The sequence below is a fragment of the Meles meles genome, chromosome 12 (assembly GCF_922984935.1).
Source record: "Meles meles chromosome 12, mMelMel3.1 paternal haplotype, whole genome shotgun sequence".
NCBI lineage: Eukaryota > Metazoa > Chordata > Mammalia > Carnivora > Mustelidae > Meles > Meles meles.
In genome coordinates this window covers 20,072,505-20,092,230 of record NC_060077.1, presented here as the reverse complement: position 1 = coordinate 20,092,230, position 19,726 = coordinate 20,072,505, and the positions used below count along the sequence as shown (strand labels likewise).

Below are 19,726 nucleotides of genomic sequence, written 5' to 3'. Positions count from 1 at the left end.
CCAGCCGGTGCCCCACACAATTCTCTTTCCCCTTAAACAGAGTGTCCTGCACACAGTGACCCAGTCTTGCAGTTTCCGGCTCACATTGTCATTACTGATGTCAGTGTCTGATCGCTGCACAAGGCTGTGACAACAGTGCTCTCAGAGCCTACCAAAGCGGCAGGGTATCTGTTCCTGCGCTCACAGTCCAGCTACTTTGGGGCACTCTATTTTTATATCCAAAGTTCCTAGAGTTAAAGCAGCAGAGTAGGATTTTAAAGTCTCCCATTTCACATCACTATGACTGTGCACCACCACACGGGCGCCCGTGCTGCGGGTCCCTACCGAGTTCAACTGGGTGGGGGCGGGGGTGTCCTCCAGCTCTTCCCTGCTGAGCAGCAAGCGGCTCCACAGCCAGCCTTCTGCTGAGCCTGGCTGTCATTTCAGGTGTGGAGGGCACAGGGAAAGGGGTTCACTCCAGGGTCGTTAACACCTACTCTCTCAACGCCCCGAGGGCAAATCACTGGGTCTCATGAGATAAGGAACAAAGACTACAGAGTAAGTCATTTCCAGTTAAGGGAGTCCAAGAGCAATCTGCGAAAGGCAACGAGGTCTAATGCAGACATGAGCCTGCATTCAGTTTCCATCTCCAAGAACACTTCATTTTCTGGCTTCTAGCTCTGTTCTACCCTGAGAAGGAGTCTGCTAATGCCGCCTGCGTCGCCTTGAGGTGACAAGTATTCAGCGGCTGCACCCGTACCTTGAAGACTTTCCCACTGCATATGCCGTAGCCGCCAACACCATGTCACTTGGCGCAGTGTTCTCCCCTCACCTCTCTGTTTAGAAGGTTCCTCCTCTTCTGTGGGCTCTGATGGGTCATAGTAGTCACTACCGTACGTGAAGCCCACCGCGTTATAGCTCCCATCCTCTGCCAGGGCTTCACTCAATCGCTTGTATTCTTCCTCTTGAATAAAAATGAGAATTTTATTAACAAAAATGGAAACTTACTGAGAAAAATTTTACATATTTCTAAAGTTGTGGCTATCAGTAAAGCATACAACACACTTTTTTCAGCCTCTTTTGGAGGCAAAAATGTTTTTACAAATTCACACCTCACATCTATTAATATGTACTTTTGCCAGTACACGTTTACCACAGATAGCAGAATACACGTCTTTTGTGGAAAATTTCTTCCTGCTGAGAAATTTGGGGATTAAGAACTGTATTAAAGATTGTTAAGGCAAAGACAAGAACATCAATTTTAGTTTATACGATACTGTTAAAGAAGAACAGTTAAAGAGTTTGGTTTTTGTTTTTTCAAATCCCAGTCTGCCCTCAAAAGCTGGGAAAATTCTTTGTGGCTCTCTATATATAAACTATCCTGAGGTCCTCTCAGAACGCAAAGACTCCTGTTTTTCCAATCCACTGGGTACTGTCAAGATAATATCAGAAAGAGTGAGTATAAAAAAATGAATGGGAGTAAATTTTAAATACTTAAAAAATTTTAAAAAGTTTGTTGCTTAAGTAAGTTTTTCTTGAGCAGTACCTTGCCTTGCCTCCTCCTCAAGCAAGTCCGTATGCAAGGCTAAATACCTCTCCTCATCACACAGGGCATCTATTCGTGCCTCCTCTTCAGAGAGCTGGTAATCGCGGTTCCACGTGGAATACTCAGCATCGTACTCAGAAAGGTCATGCAGGTGACCGCGCCCATCATATCTGTAATATGAACACGCTGGTCACTGGGAAGAAGTTAACGTCTAGGTTGGTTCGTGTGGGATGTTTCACATATATACTTACCAATTAAAACAAAGAAAATATAAATATTAAAACAAACATAAAAAAATCTTCTCCGATTTATATTTAATTTGGCTAGTCACATCTCACCTACTTTTAAAACTCAAGTTATCTTAACAAAGTCTAAATTCCTTTGTATAATATGATAAAGCTTATAATTAAAGGTAAACAATCCTTTAACAGCATAAATGGTGCCCACTTCACTGGCAGTGCTTACCGTTTATGGTTTGGTCAACCATTCAATGCCATTTGCAAAAAAATAAAAACTAAAAATTTTTTTTTTCTGAGAAGTCAAATATCATAGCTTACATTCACACAAACCGAATACATAAATACCTATCCGTAAGAACCCAACGGTCGAAATTTCCTCGCTTCTTTCTGCTAGTCCCGAACTCTCAGGAGAGATCTTCACCAAAGAAACTTGCGTCCATTGGAGGTAAAATCTTGGCTAGGCTCGCCCCCTAGCCACTTGGCTGAGGAAATAAGTGCTGGGTTATGTGATAGAGAGACACACATACATAGGAACAGTGACATATACGTGCAGTTTAAGGAGGTTCACTGGAAACAGAGCAAAACTATTAGCAGGTGCAGTATAAATATCTTCTTCTAAACTTTACACCCCCAGGGAATCACATACGTTAAGACGCATCCATGTTTATGTGCATGGACCAACAGGCACTGCAGCCAAATTAGGAATAAGAAGGGCACTTTTTGTTATGCTTTTAACATGAAGATTCAGGGAAGCTGCTGTGATGTGCAATATCAGATAATAAACGAGTGAGTTAGAAACACTCAAATTTAGGCTTGCAAAAACAAACACAGAGAGACAAACAAAAGTCTGCCTGATTTTTTAATGCTGACTTTTGTAATGTGGACCAAAAAGTATTAAAAAAAAAAAAAGAAGACATTTACAAGAAAAAAGGCCAAAATTCCAGAGTAGCCAAGTTATTGCACTTTATTAAATTTCAAAATCATTTTTACTTTGCTGTAAACCTCCTTAACTTACAAATGTAGATCATTATTTGAAAATATACATGTACATGTGTAGCGTTTGCTCCCCATTAGTTTTGGAAGACCACACTCCAATCATGTACAGAATGATAGGGCAAACTGCATAAGGAGCTCAGACTTGTTGCTTACCAAGCTTTAATATAAATATCACAAGTGACACTTTGTAACACTTTGGAAAAGCAAGCTGCCTGACAACTCAGGCAACACTGATCACAGAAACTAAGGTTTAAAGGCACAGCATGTTTGAGCAGAGCATGGAGCATCAGGTCCAGACCTGCTCCAGCAACCCTCCCTTCCAAAGTCACTGTTGTCTAGATCTAACTCCAAACGGCAATGTCAGGGATGGAATAAGGCCTATTTGGTCATGAATGTGTCCATTCTGGCCAGCTCACAGGTCATCCCTACAGTCATGTCCCAGGGCTTTGCAGAATCCAGCTTTAATCAAACGACGGGCTTCCTTCACTCGGAGACACTATTCCACAGTTAAATGGCTGGTCATCGTTAGCTTTTCAGTCCGGGCCCCAGACGTAGAGTTGCCAAACCGGCAAAAAAACCAAACCAACAAACCAAAACTCCAAGGAGGAGAAGGAAAGTGGGACTGAAAATATGGGGGGATGGCGGCGGGGAGCAAACAACCTACACCATGTAATGCCATCCTTTTCAAACCAAACATCTTTAGAAATCCCCAGTCCCGGGACCCCTCTGCCCAAAGTGGCTAAACATCCCCCAGGGCGATTACCTAAAGCAGGTTTGATTTGAAAAGAAACACATCTCCGTCCCAGTTCCACCCTTCGGTTTTAATAGACCGTGAAACCAGCCCTAAGAACACTATCTCTAACACCAAAGCCAGTGTCTGCCCCAAGTCAACCGGCTTCCAACTGACTGGCACCTTCACCCTCGGTCTGAACCAGGTCAGTTCCGTCAGATTGTCCCAGTGGGGAGGAGGGGGCCGGCGGAGTCAAATGTCATGCCGGCAAAATGCCGGCGCTCCACAAGGAGGGCGCAGGCGGCACACGAGGTTCAAGGCTAACTCTCGGAATCCAAGAGGTTTTCTAACCGCTCGGCCTCCGCGTGCGCATTTCGGGGTTGCCCTGCCACCACACTGAGCTGTGGGAGCGCCGCGAGTAGGGAGACAGCGCACTACCCCCACGAGAACGCCGATCGGGAGAGGCCAGCGCACCGGCCGCTTTCACCGTGCGGAGTGGCCAACCGGAACCATCGACTGGGGTGAGGGGTCGCGAGGGGCTGCAGGAGCAGAGACGATCCCTCCCGCGACACACGCGGCGCGCAATTCCAGCCAGTGTCTTAGGGCAGGTTTCACCGTCCTCCTCCCTCCAAAACCTGGGGGATGTATGGACAGAGGAGGGGGTCCCCCAGATCCCCGCTGGCTCCACAAAACCCCTTTTTAGTCCTGGCCATCAAGTCAACATCAGACGAAATCAAGCGGGCGAGGGAAGGGGAGGACCGGCGGGTGGGGGGAGGAACCGACCTGTCGATGAGGATCTTGTGGTCCCCCATCCAGGGGATGAGGTGCTGTCCCTGCTCCTGGGCCAGCGCCCGCTCGTCATCCCGGAACAGCTTGCAGGCATAGCCGAAGACCAGCAGCTCCACTCGGTTCCCCCCACCGCCGGCACCACCGGGTCCGGCCTCTTCCTTCGCGCCGCTTTTCCTCTCGGTTTTGGCACGGCCTCCGCTCGCGCCGTACATGACAGCGTCCCCGGCGTACAGGCTGGTCTTCTTCTGCGCCGCGCGGATGTCCCCAATGCCTCCGCCTGGCCTACCCCCTCAGTCAAAAGCGCCGCATCCCGGCCCCAAACTCGACACCGCCGCCATAGCGGGCAACAAAATGGAGGAAGCGCAACTTCCGGCGAAGGGCAGCCCTACTTCCGGCGAGCAGATTCCGCAGATTCGCTACTCCTTGGAGCCGTTCGAGGCGCCAGAAAGTATTTTGGTTCTAGCCTTTTGCATTCGGAGGCGTCGCCACGGTAGGAGCTGATGTGATCAAAGGATAGCGCGTGTGTGGTGTTCGTTTTCTCAGACCGTTGTCCAGAGCAGTGGCGAAAGCGCGGCGCCGAATTGCGCGCTACCTGCATCGGGCCTGCCGGGCGCTGGGCGGAAGGAGGGCGGGGGCTGCGCAGGCCGAGTGCGCGGCTCTCTGGGGCGGTCCCTCCCTGCGCCGGGGCGAGGTCTTCTGGTACTCGCTGCTAGGGCATGAGCTCGGGCCGAGGACTGGGGTTCAGGGACTGGGCCCTGGGAGACCGGGAGATTCTGGGCCTGGGGAGCTCTTGGACCGGAGGGCTGGGGGCCCCGGGGCCGAGGGGCAGGGAGCTCGGGGAGCGCTGGGGCTTGGGGGGCCGTGGAGCTCTGAAGGTAGAGGCTGGGGGCTGGGGGAGCCCGGGGAGCTCTGAGGCTAGAGGCTGCGGGGGAGCGGGGAGCCCTGAGGCCAAGGGCATGGGGGCCAGGGAGCTCTGAACCTGGGGGCTGGGGGTCGGGGGGCCGGGGAGCTCTGAGGCGGGGGGCCAGGGGGCTGGGTAGCTCCGAGACTGGGGGCTGGGGGGCCGAGGAGCTCTGAGCCTGGGGGCTGGGGGTCAGGGGACCGGGGAGCTCTGAGGCTAGAGGCTGGGGGCTGGCAGGGGAGCTTTGAGGCTGAGGGTTTGAAGGCCGGGGAGCTCTGAGGCTAGGAGCTGGGGGACCAGGGAGCTCTGAGGCTGGGGGCCGGGGGCTGGGTAGCTCCGAGCCTGGGGGCTGGGGTCTGGGGTGGGGGAGTGGGAAGTTCTGAGGCAAGGGGCTGGAGGGCCAGGGAGCTGGGGGTTGGGGGCCAGGCCCTGCCTTGTCCAGGGCAGTCGCTCCAGGTTTCTGAGGCCCTGGTGACTTCTGGGTCCTGGGGATCGGGACCCTTATCCCATCCATCTGGGAATGTTTCCATAGCAGAAACTGCAGGGCTTAGCAAGCCGTGAAGGCCCTCCCGGTAACCTGGCTTCAGGGTCTGGGGACTCCTGTGGGAAAAAAGTAGTCGAGATTGGTACAGGGGGCCTGGTTCTGGGAGAGCAGCCACCTGGATGTGGAGTGACTGCTACTCGAGTGCATTCCTCTTGGGCCTCGGTTTTCCCACTTGTGTGTTCTGAAGGAGAGTGGCACCTTCCAGTCCAGGCTAGAGCTTCAGGGCAGACTGCCCAGCGGTTGGAGAGCAGAAGCACTTCTTGGGGCCCCGAGCGCTCTCCGAGCTGCGCTTCAACTGGCAGTGAAGTAGATGTTCTTTCCGCCAGCTCACATCTCTTGTCTGTGAAATACAGCTTTTCCACTGATAAGGTTGAGATAAGGTAATGCATATAAACGGTAATAGGGTTTTTAAAATTGAGCCACGAGCAGTTTCTACCTCAGGGCCTTTGCTCTTGTGATTTCTTTGGCTGTGTCACTCTTCTGGCTTTTTCTGGACCAGTCTTCCCATCCAGGTCCCAACTCTGTCCCCTTTTCACCCTGGCTGTAGGTGTGCACACTAAGTAGAATTTCCTGCACTGGTCCTCCCTTCTTGGGGCTGATCTGCCTTTGGAGCACCAACCACCGTCTCACATTACATCCTACATATAGCTCCCCCCAGTATTCGCTCCAGGAGAGCAGGAGCCTTGTGGGTTCTCCTGAGTATCCCCAGTTCCTGGGCTAGCGCCTGGCACACAGTTGGCCAAGCATGGATTTCTGTCTGTAGAATGAACATGATGGAGCCATGGTCCTATCTGGCTCTACAAGGCTGCCTTGCTACCACCAAGAGGGCATACCATAGCTTTCTCAGTTGCTTGGTAAGTCCCACTGGATGCTCTAGGCGCCTGCAGGTCTGGTGAGATGCTGGCTCTGCTTTGAGCTTTTCCTAGAGTTCAGGGAGCTGGGTAAGACCCAACGCTCCCAGCCAAAGTCCTCTGGTCCTTTGACCTGTAGGGATTCTGGAAGCCTTCAGACCCTGCGCAGATGGCTGTTTCAGCCTAGCATGGGATTTTGAAGACCTGGGTTGCACTCCTAACCCTGATTTCAGTTCCACTGGAATTTTGAGTTCTGTTCTTTCTGAGCCTCTCTTCTTCTTCAGAAAGCTGCTGGAGGTCTCAGCGCTGATAGCCGAGGATGTCCATTCTGCCCCAAGTGTATTTTCAAACAAAAGCACTGAAGCATGTGTGTGTTGGGGGACGTAGGAGCTTAGGTGTTGAACTAGTTCAGTGGTGTTTGAACTGTGGGCTGCAGTCCATCGCTGCCTATGGAATCCATTTAGAGGCTCATAACCAGCATGAAAACACAAAGAAAAAGTCCCTACGTTGGTTCTCTGCATTTCCAAGTGAATCTTAGAATTAGCTTGTCCAGTTCTTCCCAGAAGCCTCCACTTGTTGCTGCTGGGGTTGCCCGGGGAGGGCTGACACCTTGATGTTTGCTCCTGCAATCTACTAGGCATGCGTCTGTTGAAAATTCTGTCAGTGTTTACTCCACAAACTCGTGATCCCTTGTAAGTCCCACTTGCAAATAGCTTGTTGCAGAGAAGATAGTCTTAAAACACTGAGTGTGTGTTTGGCTGCCTTGTCCGGCTTCCTTATTTCCTTGTTCTTTATCTGTAGCTTGGTTTGGATTCCTGACCTGGACAGTCATATGGTCTGTGACTGATGCCCACTTTGCTTCTTCCCAGTCCCGCCCTCTCTTTCCCGTCCAGTCATTCTTCCATTCTCTCTCTCCCCGCCCTCATAGCATGAGTGCCTCTGCTCTGATGGAGGACACGTGGGCATCGTGCACATGCTCACTTGTTCCTGATCTCGGTGTGAAGGTTTTACCATCTCCACTGTTGAGTGTGGCTCAGGGTGGGGGTTCTTGGAGACCACCCTTTATCGGAAGAACATTGCTTTGTATTCCTAGTTCGTTAGGTTGTGCATGTGTGTGTATTTTAATGAAAGATGGTAGAATTTTATCAAATACCCTTTTTGCAGTGAGATGATTATTTGATTTTTCTCTTTTCATCTAATAAGTGAATTATATTGATTTTCTTTTTTTTTTTAAAGACTTTATTTACTTATTTATTTGACAGAGATCACAAGTAGGCAGAGAGGCAGGCAGAGAGAGGAGGAAGCAAGTTCCCCGCAGAGCAGAGAGCCCAATGCAGGGCCTGATCCCAGGACCCCGAGACCATGACCAAAGGCAGAGACCCAACCCACTGAGCCACCCAGGTGCCCCACGTTGATTTTCTAATGTTAAAGTAACCCTGAGTTTTTCAGATTATCTCAACTTGGTCATGATATTTTATTCTATGTATACATTGCTGGGTTTGATTTGACAACGTTTTGTTTAGGACTTTTTGTTGTTGAGAGGGGAGAAGACCTACAGTTGACAGAAGTGCAGAATATGTAAGGAGCTTGTACGAATCAGTAAGAAAATTAATTAAAAAATGGGTGAGGGGCACCCGAGTGGCTCAGTCTGTTAAGCGTCTGAGTCTTGGTTTCAGCTCAAGTCATGATTTCAGGGTCGTGAGATCGAGCCCTGCACTGGGCTCCACGCTCGGCGAGCATCTCCTTGAGATGCTCTCTCTCCCTCTGCCTCCCACGCACTGGTGCGTGCAGTGTTTCTCTAAATAATAATAATAATGGTGAAAGATTAACAGAGGCTTTTTGAAAAAGGACACGTAAATGACAGTAAACACATGGAAAGGAGCTTAATCTCTGTCAGGGAAATGCAAATGGGATACCGTTTGGACCCCAGAAATGTAAACCGCAATGTAAGAGTGGGTAAGGACGGGCGGCAACGCACACCTTCATCAGCCCCTCACGGGTGTAAGTGGGTAAAACCTCTGTTTGGTTTATTCAACTTTTATTCTGTTTATTTGTTTCCTTAGTTTGTTTATTGCTACAGCCACGGCAGGAGACCTGGACACAGATGTTTCTGGTGCCGCTCATTGAGCGGCCACACACTGGGAAGAGCCTGTGTCTGTCAGGAGTAGAAGGGATGAGTAAATTGTGGGGTGTGGAGATACGTGATGGGATATAACGCGGGGAGACGGGCCGCCGCTGTCGTCAAGAGCATTGAGGGGCCCTGCGAACAATTTTGAGCAAAGGAGGCAAGATAGAAAAGTGCAGGCAGTGTTTGAGTACACACAGGATTCCACGCATAAAAGGCAAACAGGCAGAATCCCCCCATAGTGTTTAGGGGTGAGTATGTGGCTGGTGAGGTTAAAAAGAAGGAAAGTGGTGTTACAGGTGTTACAGCGGGGGAGGGGAGGCAGACGGTCATGCTAGGATGCCCGTTTGTGTTGCCGAGCTGGGGGGTCGCTGTGTGGGTGATCAAAACTGTCAAGTGCCGTTTTCTTTAATGCCTTTAAAAAGGAAAAAGGACATTCCGGCTCTAAGTTGTTACTACTTTTTATATTTTAATCTCAGCTGCACCCACGCACACATGACTGTACTTCTTACGGGGGCTTGCTGTAAACATTTGGAAGCTGCTTGTGTTCTCTGGAAGGCGCCTTCCTGTTCTGTGATCGGGCATTGTCGCTAGCTTGAGTGAGCTTTGTTCCCACAGGGGAGTGCGTGTCGGGGGACGCAGCCGGCGTCTCACAGGGAGGGTGGGTGTTAGGCAGGACGGCAGCCCCTTCCCTCCCTGCAGAGTTTCCTCATCTGTGGGACTAAGAACCTAGCGGGGCGGGGTCCCACCCGCATGCTAACTAGTCACGCTGGTCTTGGGGAGGCAGAGGGAATGCCTGTCCTTAGGTCACCCACAGTGACAGGCAGAGGCCAGAAGTCAACAGTCACAGGAAATGGGTGCATATGTCTAGATTTCCATGTCAGCCCCTTTTCTTGCACTTATGCTCTGTTCAACTGAATGGGATCTGCTCTTCATACACGTGGAAGGGTTCCTGTGAGGAAGGCAGTAAGTCAGAGTGATGGGCCCGGGGTCCCAGTTTGGGTTCAGGGTGATGAAAAGTGAACCAGTCATGCCATCTTGCCCGCATACCCACTGTGTGTCAGAAAACATGAATTTGTATCCCAATGGCAACAAAAATCCATGACTCCTCCTTGGTTGGGAATTTAGTTCCGTGACAAATGACACGGCGGCCTCCCAGAGCTGGATGGAGCGGAGAGCTGTGTTTCTAGCAAGGTGCTTTGTCTTCTTGAATAAAAGGAAGATTCTCTTGCTAACAAAGAATGGGTACTGGGAGGCCCAGCCAGCCCCAGCAGCTGCGTTTTACATTATTCCCGCTCAATGTGTAATCAAGTGGGAGGGGGAAGCCACGTAAACATATAATTACTGCAAAGGGGCGTCGGGTCTGTGAATCTGCAAGTGCTTGGCTGGAAAACAGGGCACGTGTTACCGAGTGCTTCGTCAATCAGGTTTCAGTCTGGAAAACAGAGGCGGTTCCACGGAGGAAAGTTAGTGAGCACATAGTAAAGTCCCAGGGAAAACTGCAAACAGCTGGGCCGGGCAGCCCCAAGCCCCTACCACGCTCCGAGGGAGGAATACGTCAGCAATGACCCCACTGGAGCCCAGATGGGGCCCCTGCGGGAGCTGGAAGCAGGAATGGAGGAAGAAACCGCACCTGATGATGGAGAAAGCCCACGGCCTGACCCCCTCCTCCTGCCCTCTGACAGCCAGGCAGTGCCACCATTGGCTGGAGCCAGGCAGAAGCTGGGGCTGAGCCCTCTGTGACACTGGGCCCAAGGCAGTGGTTGATGGAGGACTGGTGGCTGTGTCACCCACTCAGTCCCCACGAGACCATGCTACAAAGAAGGCAGTGGGCCTTGGGGGGAGTCGTGTGTGCTGAGCCTCGCGTCCCTGAACCAAAACAATGACAGTTTCAGATCTCCCAGAAACAGACTCTTCAGCAGGTCCGTCAGGACCTGCCTGGTCAGAGCTGGTTGGGTCCTGTTAGACCCCTGCCTTCCCCCAAAGGGAGTAACGTTGCCATAACCAGCCCGCTTTTATTTTTGTTTATTTTTATTTTTTAAAAATTTATTTTGGAGAGAGTGAGGATGAGCGGGAAGGAAAGAGGCAGAGAATCCCAAGCCGACTCAGCCCAGAACACAGAGCCCTACGTGGGACTCGAACCCACAACGCCGAGATCATGACCTGAGCGGAAACTGAGAGTTGGACGCTTTACCGGCTGAGACTCCCGGGTGCCCCAAGAAACCCACTGATCTGTCTAGTGATGGCCTCGTTCCTGCTCCCTCTGCCTGTGAAAGTCTGCTCAGCTTCTCGGAGCTCCTGTCTCTGCTCGCTGGATACCGCCCGAGTCTCGAACCCTTGAATCAAGCCAGAACGACCTTTATGGTTTGGCCAGTTGAATTTTGTTTTCTCACAGCCTCTTCCTGAAGAAGGTGCTGTGTGGAGCTCAAGGGCCTGTCCAAGGCTGCGGATGGGCAGGGGCCTCCCGGAGCCTGTGCTCCTGTCCGCGGTGGAGGCGGTGCTCTGCGCTGGCCCTGAGGTGCGCACAGCCCCTGTCACTGAGGGGCTCAGAGCTGGGAGCGCACACCTGAAATGCCTGGGCAGCTGGGACACAGCAGAGAGAGGGTTTTGTTAGGACGTTTTCTCACTCAGTCTCTGTCCGCCCGACTATGCCATCGTGTCCACGATAGCAGGTGTCTTGGTTGCTGTGTGACCCAGGCTTGCCTCCTTCAGGCCGGTGTGTTTTTGGTTTTGTTTTTAAGATTTTTTTTTTTTGACAGAAAGAGTAAGAGAGGGAACACAAGCAGGGGGAGTGGGAGAGGAAGAAGCAGGCTTCCCAGCTAGTAGGGAGCCCAATGTGGAGCTCAATCCCAGAACCCTGGAGTCATGACCTGAGCTGAAGGCAGATGCTTAACCCACTGAGCCCCCAGGAACCCCTCAAGCCGGCGTTGTAACCGCCGAGTCTGAAGATGAAGCCAGGTTGTGCCAAAGATGGTAGCATGTGCATCAGCTGGGGAGGTTTTATGGTAAAGACAAAGGACAGATCACATGCTCTGCCCTTAATGACCGGTTCTCTGTCTTCCCACTGTGTCAATTCCAGAAGCTTTGAAAGCTCGAGGAGAAAAAAGCACTCTTTCAAACGAGGACAGTAACAACACACTGAACTCCAAATGCACAGATCTGTACCCCCGCTCCGGCCCATACTGTTTGCTAGGCTCAGAAACCGCCACAAGACAAGCCCCCAAATAAGCAGCCCAGTCTGGTCCCCGCTGCTTTGGCCCATGTTATCCCCAATCTGTCCCTTCGGCTTGAGAGTCTCCGGGCCGTCGTGGGGCAGCCCTTCGGGAAGCGTCTTTGTTCCTGCTGGGGCGTGCGCTCAGCTCCAAGGAGAGCCAGCCTCATGCAGCTCCGCCATGTCACACCCTAGGCTTTGGTCACCTTCATTTACCCATCGCACCGATTTGCTGACTAGATAGGAGCGAACCTCTGTATTTTACTCCTCACCAAATTCTTCCTGGTCATCCTTTCACTCACCGGTTGGCATGGTATTCAGCCTGGACTCGGCACCATTCCTGAACCGGCATTTCAGTTGAGCCATCAGGCAAAATTTGGGTCAGACGTTACCTGGGCCTGGGGTGCCCTGGGGGACTTCAGAAACAGGAGTGAGATTACCTTCGTGTGGTCCGCTGACATCTGATCGTGGCTGCCCCGTGTCTTCCATTGCCTTGAACTCCGGCCAAGTCATTCCGTTAAACACGGAGGGCAACAGCCCACGCACGTGCACCGTGAAGAGGCCTCAGACGGCCGAGGGGCTTTGCAGGCGTGATGAAGTTGGTCTAGAGATGGGGAGCCTGGTTTATTCAGGGGGGGCGCTCAGTGTGATCGCCAGGGTCTTTATAACCAGGAGGTGGCCGTGGGCACATTGGGGGAGCAGACCACGGGAACATGCAAGCAGGCTGGGCGCTGTGGCGACCTCTAGAAGGGAGCGGCAGAAAACATTCCGCCCCCCTCCAAGCCTCCCACAGAACCAGCCCTGCCCACACCCGGATTGGAGCCCCTTGAAGGCTCATTCTGGACTTCCAGTCTCCAGAACTACAAGATGATAAATTTGTGTTGCATTAAAGCCACTGAATATGTGGTCGTTCGTTACAGCAGCTGCAGGAAATCAATGCACATGGTGGTAGCCCCATATTTAACTGTTGGAGGAACCGCCAAAGTCTTGCACAAATGCTGTACCATGTGCATGCCTATGGCACGCGGTGTGGTCCGTCCTGTCCGTCTGAGCCATTTTAGCGGGTATGAACCCCGCTGTGGTTTGGATTTGTACGTCCCTAGTGATTAATGAGGTTGAGCATCTATTTTTTTAAAATTTTATTTATTTACTTGAGAGCAGGAGAGAGAGTGAGTAGGGGGAGGGGCAGACGGAGAAGCAGACTCCCCGCTGAGCAGAGAGCTGACGCAGGGCTTGAGCTGGGACCTTGGGATCACGACCTGAGCCGGAGGCAGACATTTCACCGACCGAGCCCCCTGAGCATCTTCCCATGTACTTATCAGCCACGTAGGTATATTCTCCGGCGAAGTATCCCCTCAAATCTCTTAAAAATTGTGGTATTGGGGCGCCTGGGTGGCTCAGTGGTTTAAGCCACTGCCTTCGGCTCGGGTCATGATCTCAAGGTCCTGGGATCGAGTCCGGCGTCGGGCTCTCTGCTCGGCAGGGAGTCTGCTTCCCTCTCACTCTCTCTGCCTGCCTCTCTGCCTACTTGTGATCTCTCTCTGTCAAATAAAATCTTTAAAAAAAATAAAAATTGTGGTATTTTTCCATAAATCAGGATATACTGATTGGCTTCCTTCTTGAAATGAGCTAGTGCCCTGTTTTAATGAATTTTTTAAAGATTTTATTTATTTATTTGACAGACAGAGATCACGAGTAGGCAGAGAGAGAGAGAGAGAGAGGGAGAAGCAGGCTCCCCACCGAGCAGAGAGCCCGATGTGGGGCTTGATCCCAGGACCCTGAGATCATGACTGGAGCTGAAGGCAGAGGCTTAACCCACTGAGCAACCCAGGCACCCCCTGTTTTATATCACAGTAGCTGAGTTTTGCCTGCTTTACACTGCAGATAAATGGAATGCTATAGTATCTGGCGTCTTGTTCATGATAACGTCTGCGAGTCATTGCTATCGGGTTCTTCTCCGGGTTGTTCCGTCTCACTGCTGAATAGCATCTGATCGCGGTAACAGCATCATTTATTTATCCACTGTGCTGTTTCTGGGCATCGGAGTGGTTTGCATTTGGGGCTCTTACAGACAGTGCTGCTGTGAGCCTGCTCACGCCTGCCTTTCAGGGAGCAGTTAACCTGGCATTTGCCCACGGCAGGGATTGCACCAGGTGGTTTTGTCTTCGGGCATTTCCCAGATGACCCTGTTTCCGATCAGGGCAGCCACCACGGTCATCCTCTAGTCGTTGTGGCACAGGCAAGTGTCGAGATTGGAAACCTGGACCGGGGATGGGGTGAGACCGAGGGTCTGCTGGCATGTAGATGTCTCAGCGAACGTCTGCTCGGGGTGACTCTGCTCAGCGCCACCGCAGAAAGCATGTGGCCTCAGCTGTGGCCGGGGAATTTACTTTAGAGGCATGTAGGGCCATGACCATTTCCCGGGGGGTTTGGGGGGGCCGCGGGGGGGGGGGACTCTGCCTGTAACTGGTAGACAGGTGTGACAGCACCGAGGCATTCCTGTTGTTGCCAGGTTACCTTTGCTGTCTGTCAAGTGAACCTGCAAAGGACCAGGTAGCAATGGTGGCCTCAAAGGGCTCCTTCAGGGACATCCTCAGCTGAGCCCACACCAGAGCCAAACCTCTTCTCCAGATCAGGGATGGAAGCAAAGCAGTGACACGCTCTCTTTCCCCGAAACACTGAGCCCAACACTTCATGATTTGTTTCCACCAGGAGCAGATACGGTTTGGGCAACCCGGCTGTGGACCAGTTCCTTGTCCTTCTGTCTTCCTGAAGCAACCTGAGTGTTTTGAGTCCGGAAAATGAACTTTTCCTCTCAACCACAGATATTAAACTCAGGTGCTTGCAGGGGCCAGACGTGATGCTCATGAGGTCACTCAGTGCTAGAAGGGGAGGTTGGGAGCGCCCCTCTCTAGAATTGAGGACCCTTGCCCCCATGCCCAGGGGCTCAGGGAGAAGCTGAAAGTCTGGTCTTTATGTGCCCCCCCCTTTTAAGTTGGAAAAAGCAGACCTAATAAAGCACCTTTCCCTCAGGCCAGCACTTTGCAGCCCCTGTCCTGAATGCTTTTGAAGGGGGTTGAACCCGCAGAATAGCGTTTCAAAGCGGGGGCTCCAGTGGAGAGACCCCAGGGAGAGCCCGAGCGCCGCCGGCCCTTCTCCCTGTCCCTGGGTGTGTGCTGAGAAGGGCACCCTCGCCGGGATGCACTCCCTCAGAAGAGGGGTGGCCCACCCATGGGCTGATGTGACTGAGGACCATTGTCCTCCCACTGAAGGGCTGGAGAGGCGGTGTAATGGCACTCAGCCAGGGCGCCTGCAGAGGCGGTGTGGGGTGGGCTGCGTCGGGAAAATTCAACTGGTGAGAGCCCGCAGGGTACCAGTACGGGACCCAGATGCAGAAGAGCAGGGGGCGGTCCTGGTGCGAGGCCGGAGGCGGATTAGCATAGAAATGATAGCTGGTGGGGCTCTGCCCAGCTCTCTGAGGGCCCTGCCATAGGGTCCTTAGAGTCGGCTGGGCGAGTGGGGTTTTGCTGGGACAAAACCCACCCCAGCACTCCCTGGTCAATGTCCCCGAATGCCCAGGCTCCACCCAGCCCGAGACACCCCCCCCTCCCACCGCCCCCATTCCCCAGCGTATGGAAGTGAGAATTAGTGGATTCAGGGATCCGACAAGCCTGAGGTGGGTTTGCAGGGTTCTGTGGGCACGGACACAGGTGGGTTTTGGCGTCAAGATGTCTACCTGTACATTCTCTCCTTGAATTTTGTGTTCAGTTGGGGATGCGTCAAAGTCCACAGAGGATTTTTTTTTAATCCAAAGCAATATTTAAATATTTGGAAACTTATCTTGAAGAATAGAATTACCTAGACTTTTGGGCCAGGGCTCTGGCCTGCAGACACTGTTCTGGGCCAAGGGGCGGCTGTCCCCGTGGACACAGTCCTCCCTCCTCCCCTCCTTAGCGCTGCTCCTGAGGGGTCTATGGGGAGCCTGGGAGAGGTCAGCTGCAAGGCCTTCTGGGAGCGTGGGGCAGTGCCTGGTCACCACCTGCTGGAGGCACAGGTCTTTACCTGCTCCAGTCATTGTGGCAGCGAAAAGCCTCCTGGGACGCTGGACGGGGAGTCAGGAGTTAGGGGTTGGTGGCAGGCAGCAGCATCCCGAGCACTGACACCTCCCTCCCGGCCCCCCTTTTCTCATTCTGGCCTCTCAGAGGGTCTGATGCCCTAACGTGGTCCAAGGGCTTCGTGTCACCAGAGCAGACACCAGCTGCTTCTCCAACCTCCCTCCTCCCTCCTCCCTCCTCCCTGGCTGTAGCTCCCTGTCTCTGTGCAGAGGAAGGAAATAGAAAAACTCAAGATCATCTGCCTGCCCAGACCCCACCTCCTGGGACCAGAGGGCAGGGGTCCTGCCAGGTCCACCCTGAGCCTCCTGAAGACAGTCCTGATGCTGTCTCCTCTCTCTTGTCTATCTCTGTCTCTGCATCTGTGTCTCTGTGTTTGTCAGTCTTTTGTCTCTCTGTCTGTGTCTCTGTCTCTTACCTGTGTCTCTTCCTCTCTGTCTCTCCCTTCTCCATTTCAATCTGTGTCTCTGTCTTTCTCTCCCCCTATCTCTTTTTGTCTCTATGCCTCTCTCTCTGCCTCTCTCTCTCTCTGTCTCTTCGTTTCTGTCTCTCCACCTGTGTCTCTCTGTCTCTGTCTCTCTCCCTATCTTCTCTGCCTGTCTTTGTGTCTCTTTCTGACTCTTTCTTCCCTTCTCTATTTCTGTGTCTCTGTTTCTTTCTGTCTCTGTGTCTCTGTTTCTCTTTCTCTGCCTTCTCCATATTTCTGTGTCTCTGTCTGTTTCTCTATTTTTGTCAATTTCTGTCTCTCCATCTGTGTTTCTGTTTCTCTCTGTCTCTATCCCTCTCTCTCCCTGTCTCTCTCTCTGTCCCTCCCTCTGTCTGTCTCTCTCTGTCTCTGTCCCTCCTTCCCTCTCTCTCTGTCCCTGTGTGTGTGTGTGTGTGTCTCTCTCTCTCTCTCTCTACCCCTCAGTCTATGTCTCTCTGTCTGTCTCTGTCTCTCTGTCTTTACTGACTGGGTGGCCCCTGGGTCTGGAGCATCATCTCCGAAGATACCCTGCCCAAAGCCCGTCTCCATCTGCCAGGCCCTGCTCTGCGATGACCACAGTCACTACTGAGGGCCCGGCTTTGCAGTGAAATGGTGAAGTGCGGGGACCCCAGACTATGTGGCTGGCTCGCTCACCCCTGGGGCAGAGGCACCAGAGCTGTGGGGTCAGCCGGGGTTGGGGGACCTCTGCACAAGCCTGGGCCTGGCTCGCGAGGGACGGGGCTGCTCCCGAGCCCAGGGACCAGAGCATCTAGGGGACAGCGTCCACTGAGGACCAGATGGGCATCGGTCAGCTGGTGACAGGTGGGCAACTCCGTTCCTGCGGGTGGTAAACAGTCCCAGGGGACTGTGACGGGAGCGATGACACAGCCTCTCCCCAGGGACGATGCAGAGTCACTTGAATGAGACTGGACAGTCCTTGGAGTTGACTCCACATCCTGACTGTCTGGTGCCCGAGGTGGGTGGTCTCAGTCAGGGCTTCTGTGACCCAGACTCTGCCTCTGACAACTTGGCCAGGGCTCTGCTGGCACCACAGCACCCTTGCGCAGACCAGGAAAAGGATCCGCTCCAGGGGACACCTAGGTTCCTGGCCCGTGCACCACGGGCTCCTCCTCAGCCCCCTCGTGCCCCCTCCTGGTCATCCTGAGCAGTGCACAGCCTGCTCCACCAGCCTGGGCGGCCCTGACTCAGCCCTTGCAAAATGGGCTTGAAGCAGCTTGAAGGTTGAAAGCACTCCAGGCCTTCCTTCTAGAAATTCATCCCAGGGAAGTAATCAGGAGTGTGTGCCAAGATTTATGATCATAGCAGTGTTGTTTATAATGGTGGAAAAATTGGAGACAATCTAAATGTTTAAAAATAGGGCTCCATTAAGTAAATTATTGTGCAATATTCTCCGAGCATTCCAAGCATGCGTTACAAATAATGCTCTAATGTGCGCAAGGACGTCTGTGCAAGGACATGCACTGTGGGCTTATTTGTCGGAACAAAAGGCTGAAGTAAACGTCTGTTGTTAGGGACCCACCTGAACTGTGGGGCGTCTGCTCAGCGGGGCTCTGCTGTCTCCCCATGGCGAGGGCGCTGCAGCCTCACGATGTGGAAGGATCCTCGAGATGTTTATGAAATGTCCAGAGGCGTGCTACCATCTGTAGAAAAAGACGTGCGGTTATAGATGTAGGTGTGTAAGCGCGTTCGTGCTCAGACTCGCTCTGCTGAGGCCAGCAGCTCACTCTGGCTCACATCCCTGCCCTGGGTCCCCCTGGCACTCTATTTAACCATGGGACTTAATTCGGGGAGGAAGTAAACAAAACATACCCTAATATGCAAAAATAACGAGGTGAGGGCATCTTGTCAGTTTGGGGATGCGTCCAGCCCTGCTGGTTCAGGGGCTCCCTCTCTGGCCCCACTGGACTCCCCACTCACCCTTTTCCTGCCCCAGCCCTGGAATTAGCTCTTCCTCCTGGAATGATGGACACACATGCCCAGGGAGTCTCTCCTTCCTGTCCGTTGAGGGAAGCTGCACATCAGTGCTGTTAGGATCAGAGAGCCGTTTGTGGGGGTGAGGCCCCATGACAATGCGGGGGGAGGATAGGTCACAGAGGACTCTGGCCCATGAATACCGTGTGCTGCATGGGCTGAAGTAGAAGTTAGATCAGTTTATGGAAGATGCAATGTGCCTTAGATCTCACACTCTGAATTTGGGGCTGGGACCTCTCCCTCCTGGGAGTTCCCTGCAGGGCTGGCTTGTCTTCCCTACTGGTCCCCTCCTGGGTCGCAGCTCCACCTCCCACCTTTCCTTTATGCCCTCTGGTCCTGTCAGCACCCCCGGGGCCGCCCTGGGGTCCTGGGAGATCCGCAGCCCCCACTCCTCCGCAGGGGCCTCCTCTAACTGTGGGCTCCTAACGAGAGCTGCCTCATGGCCCCTAGACACAGGGCCTGGGATGGGCTAGCTCACCATGAGGTGTGGACGACTCCAGGGGTAAAAAGCAGGCCCTGGGTGTCACCAGCATGTCCAGAGAGGAGCTGTCTTGGGAAGGACCTAGGGCCTTTTCCTCACTGGGTCCTTCTCTGGGCACAGGCAGAGGGAGACAGCTAGAGATGTGTCTCTTCCCCATCCCCAAGTCCCCTGCCAGTCCCCAGATCCCCCCTTCACCCTAACCTGGCAGGTCCCTCTGAGAACACTGCCTAGTCTGTGGTCTGGCTCTCCTGAGGCAGGACAGGGCACAGCAGCGCAGTGGCCCGTCTTCCAAAACCACGTCTCTCTGGCATCTCTTGGCAGGGAATCCGGAAGCCTGGAGGAAGCCCCCCCCCTCCCCGGAGGACAGGACTTGAGAGGCAGGGGAGGAAGCGCTGCCGGTCCAGCGAGCAGGATGGAGACTCCAACAGCTTCGTTGCTCAGGGCTGGCCCTCCTCCTGCCGTCTGGGGTCAGCGCCAAGGACCAGGCCATTTTCTGCAACTGAACAGATTTTTCTGTGACATTTCCTTGATCATGTGCAAATAAATATTTCCTCAATTGGGGACATTTCAAGCTTTATTTGAAGTGCGCTGGAGGTGAACGTGGCTTCCGCGCTCACCAGGCAGCAAGGAACTGGAAGGCGCCCCCGTTCTAGTGCTCCCCTTTCCAGGAGCGAGGAGACCCCCTTCCGGGTGCCCCTCTTCGAGAGCTGGGGCTCGCCGGGTTTGGTTAAACCGGAGGACTTAGGCTGCTGTTGGTGTTCTCA

General features: G+C 53.1%; 1 protein-coding gene and 1 long non-coding RNA gene across 3 annotated transcripts in view; both read right to left on the bottom strand.

Moving 5' to 3' along the window:
- Positions 1-4,614, bottom strand: part of LOC123953986 (splicing factor SWAP) — a 67,071-nt gene extending 62,457 nt beyond the window's left edge. The window contains exons 1-3 of one of the 2 annotated variants that reach the window (XM_046024498.1): positions 4,274-4,614; positions 1,526-1,695; positions 812-943 (exon numbers count right to left, since the gene is read on the bottom strand). In XM_046024498.1, the coding sequence (XP_045880454.1) occupies positions 812-943; positions 1,526-1,695; positions 4,274-4,491 (520 nt within the window). In that variant the 5' untranslated portion in view covers positions 4,492-4,614. The remainder of the gene's footprint in view (positions 1-811; positions 944-1,525; positions 1,696-4,273) is intronic. The other variant, XM_046024499.1, reaches the window with a different exon arrangement.
- Positions 4,615-13,641: 9,027 nt separating this feature from the next.
- On the bottom strand, positions 13,642-19,470 carry LOC123954334. The gene is made up of 3 exons (XR_006821070.1): positions 19,164-19,470; positions 18,030-18,150; positions 13,642-15,323 (listed from the first exon to the last, which is right to left on the bottom strand). It is a non-coding gene; the product is annotated as an uncharacterized LOC123954334 (long non-coding RNA).
- Positions 19,471-19,726: the final 256 nt, after the last annotated feature.